We start from the raw sequence: 12,196 nt of genomic DNA, 5'->3' as shown, positions 1-12,196 counted from the left end.
AGATAAAATGATCTGCAGTTGGAGTCTATTTGCAAGAAGCCCCTGTGAAATCCAGCTGCTACCAAAAAGACACGTTCTTTTCTAGATTGCATCCTCTTCAGCACATGTGAACTAAAGAGAAATGGAGAAACATTTTGTGGACTGACGAAAGCAATTGACCCCCAAACCCTGAATTCAAGCCACACTCTGAACACAGTGCAGCATGGCAGTGCAAGTGACATAGTTTGGGCATGTTTCTCTTACTATGGTGTGAGACCTATCGATTGCATACAGGGATCGTGGAGCAGTTTGCATACATCATAACACTTGAAGAGTTCATGTTGCATTAAACTGAAATGGGAAAACATACAACAGTAAATGAGCAAAATCTTGGTTCCAGACCAAGAACTGAGCTGAACTCCCTCCCTTCTCTGCCCTCCATGTGCTGCCACCCCACGCCAAGGTTTACAGGGTTACAAATCAAATTTGTTCCTACAAAAATTGCAATGATACAGTTGTGGAAGCTCAAGGGGTGTAGATTGAAGCAAGAAGCTTATAAATGCCTATCCCTTGTTCATATAAATTACATTTGCATTTCATGATCTTACAGTTAAACATTATATTTACATTTACATCAGATGTAAATAATCCTTCCTGAGTCTGTATCAGTTTCAAAACACAACTATATACCTATACATGTTTATGAGTTTTTACCCTAATGCATTTACAATTGTCTTAAGATCTTTTTGATTCTTGAAGCAAATGAATGTTATGGGGTGGCGAGCCCAATCCCTAGAACATAATACGAGAGAAATTGTGTAGTGTGAAATCAAAAATGCTGTTTCTGAGCAAAACCAAAAATGAAAATGAATTGTGAAATGTTGTCAAAGCATCTTGGGCTAAAATGCTCCATGCAACACAGATGCAAAGCCGTTCTAAATAACTGTGGTCATACAACTAAATATTAGTTTACTGATTCCACTAGAAAGCCAAATCAGCCCAATGTTGTTTGTTATTTTTTTTTCAAGTTGAAGTTTTACATTTCTCTTCATGTTTTCATTTAGAAAACAGTTTGCAATGTTCCCAATGCATGGAAGTAAAAAATGTAATGAAGGTTTAACTCTCATATTTGAACTCACTATTATTCCTGTATGTGGGGCTTTCCTGATAAACACGTAAACGATTAACGTCTTCAGTTTCTGGCGTGAACAGTGTGCTTTCTTTGTTCCAGTACATGGCTGCAGTCTTCATGTTGTCCTTACAGTATTCGGGAGTATGCAAACAGCCGCTCCTACGCCCACCCCCCGTTCTGGCTTCCCTCCGACAGTGAACCGTGTCAAATACTCATTGTGGCGGTGAAAAGGATTATGGGAGCTGGGAGGCTGCGAAGCGTTCCCATGGCGATCGTCAGAGTGGTGTTGTCGTATTGGCAATAATTGGGCTGTGGTGCATGCGTGACTGTCACAGACCGCTGACTGGTGCTGTGTTAAAGGGTGAGGATTTTGACTTAAAAAATACATTAGGTGATTTCAAAAGCCCCATACATAATTCTTTTACCTTCAATAATATTTTAAAAAAATGCAATCAAGACTATACAATGCAAATCAAGATACATTCCTTTATTATGCACAAAAACGGTAGTAGTACTTCACATAAAAATAATATTTCATATAAATAAACATTGCTCATACTTACTTTAGCTACACTATTACAAACATTACTTACTGTATATACTTTGTACCAAGCCCCAGCCCTGAATATAAAGACTCATGTTAATACATTTTCCATCTTCATTTGGGATCAACGATCGTCATTGGGCCCAAGTTTGAAGGAAACTCATCATTACAGGGGTTTAGGAAAGGGTACAGCTTCTCTTCAAAGATATAATTGTTGAATGTATAAATGTGTGTGGCTGTCTTCGCGTCGTAGAAGGAGAGCAGACCTTTCTCACAGTCCACAAAAACGCCGACCCGCTCCGCTTTACCCGTATACACCGGGACGTTACGGTTGTAAAACGTATAGAATTTATCGACCCGGAAATACAAAGCCCAGACGCCAGAGTCGGGCTCTTTAGGAATCACCTTGTTTCTGGGAACAGACTCTGCGACGAGCCCAAGAACCCATTCCTCCTTCTGCCCCACGGACACCTCAAAGTAGAAACGCCCATAGGAGAAACCTTTGTCTGCAACAACAGTGTAGGAACCAAGGAACCTTCTACTGTTGTTTTCAGAAGCTTGTGTGCCTCTTTTGTTGAACCAGACCTGTTTGAGATCAGGAGACAGAAGGAGCTTTGGGTGAGCCGTGTCAGGGTCGAGCCTTAAGCCAACGGCGTATCTTAAAAAAGGTTTCAACAAAGATTGTTTTTCAGAGAAACAAATTTCTCTGTCGAGTTTCTCGAGAAACTCTTTGATCGAAGATGTGCAACGCTCCAGACTCTTTCTCATTTCCTCCAGCCCCTCATTGTCTCTGAGGTTCAGAGTGGACAAACTGTTCAGACCAACCAGAGAAATACCTGGATGTTTCTGAAGGAAAACCAGTGGATCTTCTGTCTGTTTCAGCTCTTGGAGTTTAGTTTGAGTCTCTATCAGATTTGCAATTTCCTGCTCAGCTTGCTCAACCAGAGCCTCTGCCTCAGAGTCTGCCTGCTGCTGCTTCTCCTCCATCTTTTGGACCAGGTCTTTGTGGCTGTTCTGAAACTTCTTCAGGACGTCCTGGAGGACCTCCTCACTCTGTGTGATCACTCGTCTGGTCTCCTCCTGTCTCTGGGCTTTAATCTCTCTGATGGAGCAGACACTCAGGACTTTCTCTTGGATCAGGGAAGTGATCTTAGCCTCATTTGGCTCCAGGTGAGCCCTCAGTTTCTTGTAGGCCTGTTCTAAAGAGAGGGTCCTGTGTTTGGAGTGGGCGCCCTCACAGCTCACACACAGCAGAGTGCCCTCTTCAGTGCAGTACGAGTGCAGCAGCTGCTGATGCTGAGCACACACTCTGTCCTGCAGACTGGTGTCAGGAGGGATCAGTTTGTGTCTGCGCAGTCCTGGGACTCTGTGATGGGGCTCCAGGTGATCAGAGCAGAACGAGGAGAGACACTCTACACAGGACATCAGCGCGTCCTGTTGTGGAGCAGTGCACACGTCACACAGGACTGAGGTCTGGGGCTCCTGTCTCAGCTGAAGGCTGCTGAAGCTCTGGGACAGTCCTGAGATGAAGGTGTTGACTCTGAGCTTTGGTCTGATGCTGAAGTTCTCCTTACAGACGGGGCAGAGGCACATCGGTGCACTGCCGTCCCAGTAGGACGACAGGCAGGACATGCAGAAGTTGTGTCCACAGGGAGTAGACACAGGCTTCACAAACACCCCCAGACAGATGGGACAGAGGAGCTGGTCCTCAGACAGAAGAGGGACACTCAACGCCATCTCTGCAGAGAAACACAGACACAGCTCAACAGGATGCAAATGCTACACAGCACAGTCTTCATCAGATTATGTCATACCAAAACTACTCACAGTTTAAAAAAAAAAAAAAATAAATCTAAAAAACTAAACCAGGAAGCGATAAGACAACATGAGATAACAATGTTCAGCTGCAGCTCCTTCAAAGTTACCCAACTGCCCTGAGCCCTCAGCATTACTTCATGCCGTGTTTACTTTGTAGCATGACCCTAACCTGGTTTCAGCTCTGAGCGTTGACAAAGCGGAAACGCAAAGAAATATTATATAATGAAACATATTCAGGCAAATGTATTAAGGCGAGAGAGTATATAAAAACACACAGAAGCTCACATAAAACACTCAGACCAACATTCATGTACAGATTATACAAATGTACCACTGGAGTTTGTGTTTTGTTGATGTTATATACTCACTTTTAGAAGTTCTGTGGGAGACAAACTGAAGTGTGCTGCTGCCACTCGCTCTGTCACAGCTGTGCTTGTACTTCATCAACATGAGTGGTTTTCTTAAAGGGACAGTGCCCTGCTACAGACAGACGGAGGAGCCGAGAGCCCTGGTTGCTCTTGTCATTCTTTTCTTAAATTAATTCATGAACTTTTATTGGTGTCTGAATTTGTGTCTGCTGGAGTGTTTCTGGGCATCTTGTCAGGAGCAGCACAACCTTTGAGAGTCTCAGAAATACATTTTCCGAGCTGGATACAGACGTTGATTTGATTTGTATAGACCAGGGGTGTGCAGCCTTTATATCACAAGCCATTTGCCGCTTTTTTTCCGCAAAAATAGTTTGGAGCTGCAAAATATAACACAGCTTAAAAACTTTGAACTTTGAATCTTTTTTATTTTATTTTACCTGTCACTACCAGTGGTGCAGTCTTAAATTTTCGAGTGGGTATACTGCAATTTTTTTACTGTAATTAAAAAAAAAAAAAAAGAAACGCATATTTTAGTTGACAAATTACAGGCTATTTTAAAAACAAAAAAGAAAGAAAAATAATAAATAACCTTAATAAGAAATAACCTTTTTTAATCTCCATTTTCATGTTGCCGGTATAGACAATAAACTGAGAGTTCAAAATAAGAGAAAGCCAAGTAATTTGATTGAATACACATACATTCATGTGACAGTAGTAGAAAATCAGGTTGGTACAAATAAATGCATGAAAACATTTCCAAAATCATTATTCCTTGAAAATATGTACATTTGAATAAAGGCGCCCATGATTTAATTCATCTAAAAATGAAAAAAAAAAGAGAACTTTAACACAATATATTTTTGTCAAATGTTTTTTTATTTTAAAGCAGTTTCATGATGTGATGCCGTCTTGTTATTTGAATTGCTTTCATCATACACTGTGCTGTGACTTTGTTTAACCAGTAAACTAAGCTTCAATCATGAATCTGCCCGACTGGAACAATGATCATTGGAACCCAGTTGGTGGGGAACTCAAGGTCACAGGGACATAGACATGGACAGATTTCCTCCATGAAGCCGCAGTGATTGAAGGAATAAATGCAAGTGGCCGTCTTCACGTCATAGAATGAGATCAGGCCTTTGTCATAGTCCACAAATACTCCAACTCTCTCCACTTTACCCCGTGCCACCAGGACTTCCTCATTGCCATAAGTGTAGAATTTATCCACACGGAAATATAAAGCCCATAAGCCACTAACCGGATATTTATTTCTGGGGACAGACTCCTCGATCAGCCCGAGGATCCATTCTTCCTTTTGCCCCACGGACACCTCAAAGTAGAACCGTCCAGAGGAGAAACATCTGTCTGCCCCCACAAACCAGTAACTAAACCTCTTGTTGTTTTTGGGAACCTCTTTCACATGTCTGGTAAAGCTGACCTGCTTGAGATCGGCGGACAGGAGGAGATGGGGATCAGCCGTTTCAGGATCAAGCTTTAAGTCGACGGCGTGTCTCTGCACACGTCTCAGAGCGCACCATTTTTTATCAAAAAACAAACTCATTTCTCTCTCGAGTTTCTTCAGAAGCATTTGGAATTGAGGCGTGCAGCTCTTCAGTGTCTCTCTCATTTCCTCCAGCTCCTCATCTTCTCTTAGACCTAAATTGGACGGACCATTCAGACTGACCAGGGACATGTTTGGATGTTTCTGAAGGAAAATGAGCGGATCTTCCGTCTCTTTCAGTTCTTGGAGTTTAGTTTGAGTATCTGTCAGATCTGCAATCTCCTGCTCAGTTTCTTCAAACAGTGCCTCTGCCTCAGAGTCTGCCTGCTGCTGCTTCTCCTCCATCTTTTGGACCAGGTCTTTGTGGCTCTTCTGAACCTTCTTCAGGACGTCCTGGAGGACCTCCTCACTCTGTGTGATCACACGTCTGGTCTCCTCCTGTCTCTGGGTTTTAGTCTCTCTGATGGAGCAGACTCTCAGGACATTCACTTGGATCAGGGAGGTGATTTTAGCCTCATCAGGCTCCAGCTGATCCTTCAGCTCTTTACAGGCCTGTTCCAAAGAGAGGGTCCTGTGTTTGGAGTGGGCGCCCTCACAGCTCACACACAGCAGAGCGCCCTCTTCAGTGCAGTATGAGTGCAGCAGCTGGTGATGCTGAGGACACACTCTGTCCTGCAGACTGGTCACAGGAGGGATCAGTGTGTGTCTGCGCAGTCCTGTGACTCTGTGATGAGGCTCCAGGTGACTAGAGCAGAACGAGGAGAGACACTCTACACAGGACATCAGAGCGTCCTGTTGTGGAGCAGTGCACACGTCACACAGGACTGAGGTCTGGGGCTCCTGTCTCAGCTGAAGGCTGCTGAAGCACTGGGACAGTCCTGAGATGAAGGTGTTAACTCTGAGCTGTGGTCTGATGCTGAAGTTCTCCTTACAGACGGGGCAGAAGCACACAGGCGCACTGCTGTCCCAGTAGGACGACAGGCAGGACATGCAGAAGTTGTGTCCACAGGGAGTAGACACAGGCTTCTCAAACACCCCCAGACAGATGGGACAGAGGAGCTGGTCCTCAGACAGAAGAGGGACACTCGCCATCTCTGCAGAGAAACACAGACACAGTTTAACAAGATGAACATGCTGTAGCATGTATCAGACTATGTCATTTGTCTTATTGGCTGGTTTAGTCAAAAATGCTTGAGCAGTTTACAAGAATCTCTAACTAAAAGTGTAAAATATGACAATTGGAATAAATACATTTTTATGATATTATCTGCTTTTCTGTCAGTTGATGTAACTGGAGCACTTTGAATTGCCTTGTATATGAATTGTGCTCTACAAATAAATGTTCATTGCCTTGAAAAGACTAAATGAGTCTTCCATGGGGAATTTTTTTTTATATTTGCAACACAAGTTAGTCTATTGTCTTTGGTTTTGCTTCATGCCTTGTTACATGACTTTTAAAAGCCTCTGCAGCACTCTGCTTTTGCAAAGAAAATCAGCATAAAAAAACAGATTAAAACACAGCAAACAATAAAGACTACAGCCAGAGTGCAACAAAGGTTTAAATATGCCTTATAAAACAGACTGATACCTTCTCTGACAATATATTCTTAGCACATTCATAGATGCTCAAAATGCTAGGTTTACATCTAGAGCTATCATTGTATTGATACTTACTTTTAGTGTTCAGTGGGAGAGAAGCTGCTGCTGCTGCTGATGCTGCTGCTGTTAGCTCCAGCATTGCTTTACTGCTTCCGTTTCACTCTCATCATCATGAGTCATTTTCTTAAAGGGACAGCGCCTCGGAGGGAGGAGCTGCGATTACATCATCTTTCCTGTGGTTATCATTCTTTTCAGGTTCAGGGTGACTCCACTCATTTTTCTATTGAAGTGCGCTGGATTAGATCTTTATTTTTTATTCTTTTTTGTGGGCTGGCTTTCAGGAGCAGAGGCTCGATAGGCATTTGAGTAAAATTCTGGCATTAAAGGGATACTTCCAGATTTTTGACATTGGGCCTCATTTCCTAGTTATCCAGAGTGTTGTTGATTTATGGAGATTTTTTTGTTTTTAATTCATGCAGTCCTTTTATTTGAAGAGTTTGGTGGTGCTAGGCTAGTGCTAGGCTTGTGCATGTCTATGGTAACTAGTAGCCTTGCATAACAGTCTGACCCAAGCACACTGCACCTGAGGCAAATAACTTATTACACCAGACTACACATATAAATGTCTGTGTTGAATAATTTTTTAAACATAACCATTTTGCATTTAAAATAACTTATATTTGAGTAGCATCTGCTTCCTGGTTGCAAGCTACAACAGCTCTACAGTAGTTTGTTTACCTGCAGCCGCATTACTACACGTGGAATTCAGGAGCGTTCTACAAATCAGATATGGCAACCTTTGGAGGACGACCCCATGATTTTGAAGAGGATTTTAATGCAGGCTACTAGTTACCATAGACATGCACTAGCTTTGCCTAGCACCACTAAACTCTTCAAATATAAGGACTGCATGAATTAAAATGAATTGATTTATCAAAAAGAAAAGTGGTTGGCTAGAAACATTAATGAGACATTAGCAGAAATATTTCAAAAATAATTGACTAAATTCATTTTGAAGATTTTGATGAAGCTTGATTTTCAGACCTTTTTCCTTATAGTATTTTATTGTTCTTTGCCATTGTGAACTCTGACATTTGCAGAAAAACAAATCAGACTGACTTTTCTTTCAGCATATTTGACATCAAAGATTTACAACCGTCCAAAAAATGGCCACAATGAATCCATACAGTTGTTTGAAGAGTTGGGATGTGTGGAAGGAATTCTGAGAGGAAGAAATGAGTGGGCTGATAGTTCAACCCCCTCTACGTCCTCCTTTCACAGTTTCAAAATAGAAAAACAACATTTAGTATCTCGCTTTAAACAGGGCAACAATGAGGCCACAATGAGATAATTAGCCAAAAAATGAAAACATACAGTGTGTAAATGCTTTTATTTTGTTAAAAATCAGACTTTCTCATACTAAATTATATTATATACATTGGACGATGACTGAGAAACATGTTTTATTCAATTTATTCATGATCAACTGGAACAATAATCAAGGGGAACTCATCATCACAGGGACCAAAAAATGGATAGATCTTCTCAGTGAAGACACAGTGAGTGAAAGAGTAAATGCAATGGGCCGTCTTCACGTCATAGAATGAGAGCAGACCTTTGTCATAGTCCACAAATACTCCCACCCTCTCCACTTTGCCCATGTACACCGGGACGTCAGGGCCACTGAAGAGGTCAAACTTATCGACTCGAAAATGCAGTGCCCAGACGCCACACCCTGGCCTTTGGGGGATTCTCTCACGTCTTGGCAGTGACTCTGTGGCCACTCCCAGAACCCATTCACTTTTACGCCCCACAATCACCTCAAAGTAAAACTTCCCAGAGCAGAAACCTCTGTCTGCCACAACAGCGAAGCTCAATAGAAACCTGTTATTATTGTTGGCAGAGACAGTCACATTTTTGGTAAAGCTGACCTGTTTGAGATCCGGGGAAAGAAGGAGGTTTGGATGAGCCGTTTCAGGATTAAGTTTTATGTTGACTGTGTGCCTCTGCAGACTTCTCAGAGCCCACCATTTTTCATCAAAAACCAAACTTATCTCATTGTTGAGTTTCTGCAGAGTCTCCTTGATGCGAGTCGTGCAGTTCTTCAGAGTCCCCCTCATTTCCTTGAGCCTCAGATTCTCACTGATGCTAAGAGAGAGCTGGCCTCTGCTCTGAAAGGTTATGGACGTGTTTGGATGTTTCTGCAGGAAAATGAGTGGATCTTCCGTCTGTTTCAGCTCTTGGAGAATAGTGTGAGTCTCTATCAGATCTTCAATCTCTTTCTCTGTTTGTATAACCAGCGCCTCCACCTCAGAGTCTGCCTGCTGCTGCTTCTCCTCCAGGTCTTTGTGGCTCTTCCGAACCTTCTTTAGGACGTCCTGGAGGACCTCCTCACTCTGTGCGATCACTTGTCTGGTCTCCTCCTGTCTCTGGGCTTTAGTCTCTCTGATGGAGCTGACCCTCTGGACCTTCTCTTGGATCAGGGAGGTGATTATAGCCGCATTAGGCTCCAGCTGATCCCTCAGTTTCTTGTGGGCCTGTTCCAGAGAGAGGATGCTGTGTTTGGTGTGGGTCCCCTCACAGTTCGCACACAGCAGAGCGCCCTCTTCAGTGCAGTACGAGTGCAGCAGCTGCTGATGCTGAGGACACACTCTGTCCTGCAGACTGGTGACAGGCGGGATCAGTGTGTGTCTGCGGTGAGGCTCAAAGTGATCAGAACAGAATGAAGAGAGACACTCTACACAGGACATCAGCGCGTCCTGTTGTGGAGCAGTGCACACGTCACACAGGACTGAGGTCTGGGGCTCCTGTCTCAGCTGAAGGCTGCTGAGGCTCTGGCACAGTCTTTTAATGAAGGTGTTGACTCTGAGCTGTGGTCTGATGCTGAAGTTCTCCTTACAGACGGGGCAGAAGCACACAGGCACACTGCTGTCCCAGTAGGTCGACAGGCAGGACATGCAGAAGTTGTGTCCACAGGGAGTAGACACAGGCTCCACAAACACCCCCAGACAGATGGGACATTGGAGCAGGTCCTCAGACAGAAGAGGGAGACTCGACGCCATCTCTGCAGAGAAACACAGACACAGCTTAACAGGAACCCATGCTCATGATGCACTCTTAAAGACTTTATAATTTGCCTTTACTGTGTGAAAATACATAACTTATTTTGTTTGCTTTTATATATAGACTCTCAGATTGGAAGAAGAATATCTTAAATCTGATGATATGCCTGCCAGACTAAGTGTCTTTAGTTAGATAGGGGTGGACAATTAGCTCTATCTCGTCACAACAAGTCTCTGGCTCTGGTCTCAGGTTCTATTCTCAAGCTTTCTGTGTGGAGTTAGGGTTTGGGATGTTCCTTGATGTTGCTTCCTTTTTTTGAGTTTGTTTGGTAAAACTACTTCACTAAACTAAGGAAAAAACTAAAACCATTAACAAGTCATGGAGAGAAAAGGCTATCTTAATGAGCACACCTTAATTTAAAGCGTCACCGGGGGAAAAAAATAAAGAGTAAAGGTTTGGGGGCTGCAAAGTGAGGCACTGCTTCTCCCATTTCATGTCATGTTTATTTATAGCCACATGGCACTAGTTGCAGAAGAAATATTGAGATGAAAAGCAAACTTTAAGTAAGAAACACAGGAAACATTGTAAGTTATAAACTAACACAAATTTGATATATTAATATTACAAACACTTAAGCTAAATTCTTTTGATAGTTTCAATAAAATAGAGTTTGATGAGCTTCAGAAAAAGTATCTTTGACAGAACAGACAGAACTCTTTTCTGACAAACTGTGTTAGTGTAAACAATCACACACTACACTCTAGGTTTTACACATTTCTTGTTCTGATCACACTTACTTTCTGAAGTTGTGTCGGAGACGGACTGAGACGTGCTGTAGAGCTCAAACTCTGGATTACTTTCACTTTCATCATGTCTGCTGATGGAGCAGCTGACAGAGATTTAGTTTCAGTGGCGTCGCATCATTTTGTTCCAAATAAGGTGAGGTGTCTTAAAAACATGTCCATCTTCATCTCTCTTTTAAATATTTGTCTATACAGTACATTCATGAGTTGAATTTTATAGCCTTTGCAGCTGATAGTCTAGTTAGGGGTTAAGGTGCTTGTGCTCTGACAATTTGTTGAATGTCTCTCCCCTTCTTAAACCCCTTTCACCCTCAAAGCTCAGGGGCAAGAAATTAATACTTATTAATTAATACTTATTTCTTATTAAAGTAACTATTTGCTTTACTGTTGCTGCACCATTATACTTAAACACTGTTATTCCCAACACTGGCTTTGAATCAACATGAGTCATTTCTTAAACCTGGCAACAATGAGATAATTAACACCAAGTAAAAGGAAAACATACAGTGTGCAAATGCTTTTATTTTGTTAAAAGTCAGACTTTCTCATGCTAAATTATATTACATACATTGGACGATGACTGAGAAACAAGTTCTATTCAAGATATTCATGATCAACTGGAACAATACTCATTGGATCCCAGTTAAAGGGGAACTCATCATCACAGGGACCAAAAAATGGATAGATCTTCTCAGTGAAGACACAGTGAGTGAAAGAGTAAATGCAATGGGCCGTCTTCACGTCATAGAATGAGAGCAGACCTTTGTCATAGTCCACAAATACTCCCACCCTCTCCACTTTGCCCATGTACACCGGGACGTCAGGGCCGCTGAAGAGGTCAAACTTATCGACTCGAAAATGCAGTGCCCAGACCCCACACCCTGGCCTTTGGGGGATTCTCTCACGTCTTGGCAGTGACTCTGTGGCCACTCCCAGAACCCATTCACTTTTACGCCCCACAATCACCTCAAAGTAAAACTTCCCAGAGCAGAAACCTCTGTCTGCTACAACATCGAAGCTCAATAGAAACCTTTTTGTATTGTTTGCTGGGACACTCACATTTTTGGAAAAGCTGACCTGTTTGAGATCCGGGGAAAGACGGAGGTTTGGATGAGCCGTTTCAGGATCGAGTTTTATGTCGACTGTGTGCCTCTGCAGACTTCTCAGAGCCCACCATTTTTCATCAAAAACCAAACTTATCTCATTGTTGAGTTTCTGCAGAGTCTCCTTGATGTGAGTTGTGCAGCTCTTCAGAATCCCCCTCATCTCTTTGAGTCTCGGATTCTCACTGATGCTAAGAGAGAGCTGGCCTCTGCTCTGAAAGGTTATGGACATGTTTGGATGTTTCTGCAGGAAAATGAGTGGATCTTCTGTCTGTTTCAGCTCTTG

General features: G+C 42.7%; 3 protein-coding genes across 3 annotated transcripts in view; 1 reads left to right on the top strand and 2 right to left on the bottom strand.

Annotated features, from left to right (window-relative positions):
- LOC306978534 (neurotrypsin-like) overlaps nucleotides 1–12,196 on the top strand; it is a 79,451-nt gene that overhangs the window by 10,499 nt on the left and 56,756 nt on the right. The window lies entirely within an intron of this gene.
- LOC306978570 (E3 ubiquitin-protein ligase TRIM11-like) lies at nucleotides 1,729–10,849 on the bottom strand. Its single transcript, XM_079577205.1, has 2 exons — nucleotides 10,802–10,849; nucleotides 1,729–3,394 (listed from the first exon to the last, which is right to left on the bottom strand). Exon 2 carries the CDS (start codon nucleotides 3,390–3,392, stop codon nucleotides 1,770–1,772), a length of 1,623 nt encoding a protein of 540 aa, XP_079433331.1. The 5' UTR covers nucleotides 3,393–3,394; nucleotides 10,802–10,849; the 3' UTR covers nucleotides 1,729–1,769.
- The window catches only part of LOC306978571 (E3 ubiquitin-protein ligase TRIM21-like), a 40,777-nt gene continuing 33,335 nt past the window's right edge, over nucleotides 4,755–12,196 (bottom strand). Inside the window, exon 2 of the mRNA XM_079577206.1 lies at nucleotides 4,755–6,434. Within this exon, the coding sequence (XP_079433332.1) occupies nucleotides 4,815–6,434 (1,620 nt within the window). The 3' untranslated portion in view covers nucleotides 4,755–4,814. The remainder of the gene's footprint in view (nucleotides 6,435–12,196) is intronic.

This window comes from Gobius niger, assembly GCF_951799975.1.
Source record: "Gobius niger genome assembly, chromosome: 19".
Taxonomy (NCBI): Eukaryota; Metazoa; Chordata; class Actinopteri; order Gobiiformes; family Gobiidae; genus Gobius; species Gobius niger.
Note: the sequence above shows the minus strand (reverse complement) of the source record. Positions and strands in the feature narration are given on the sequence as shown.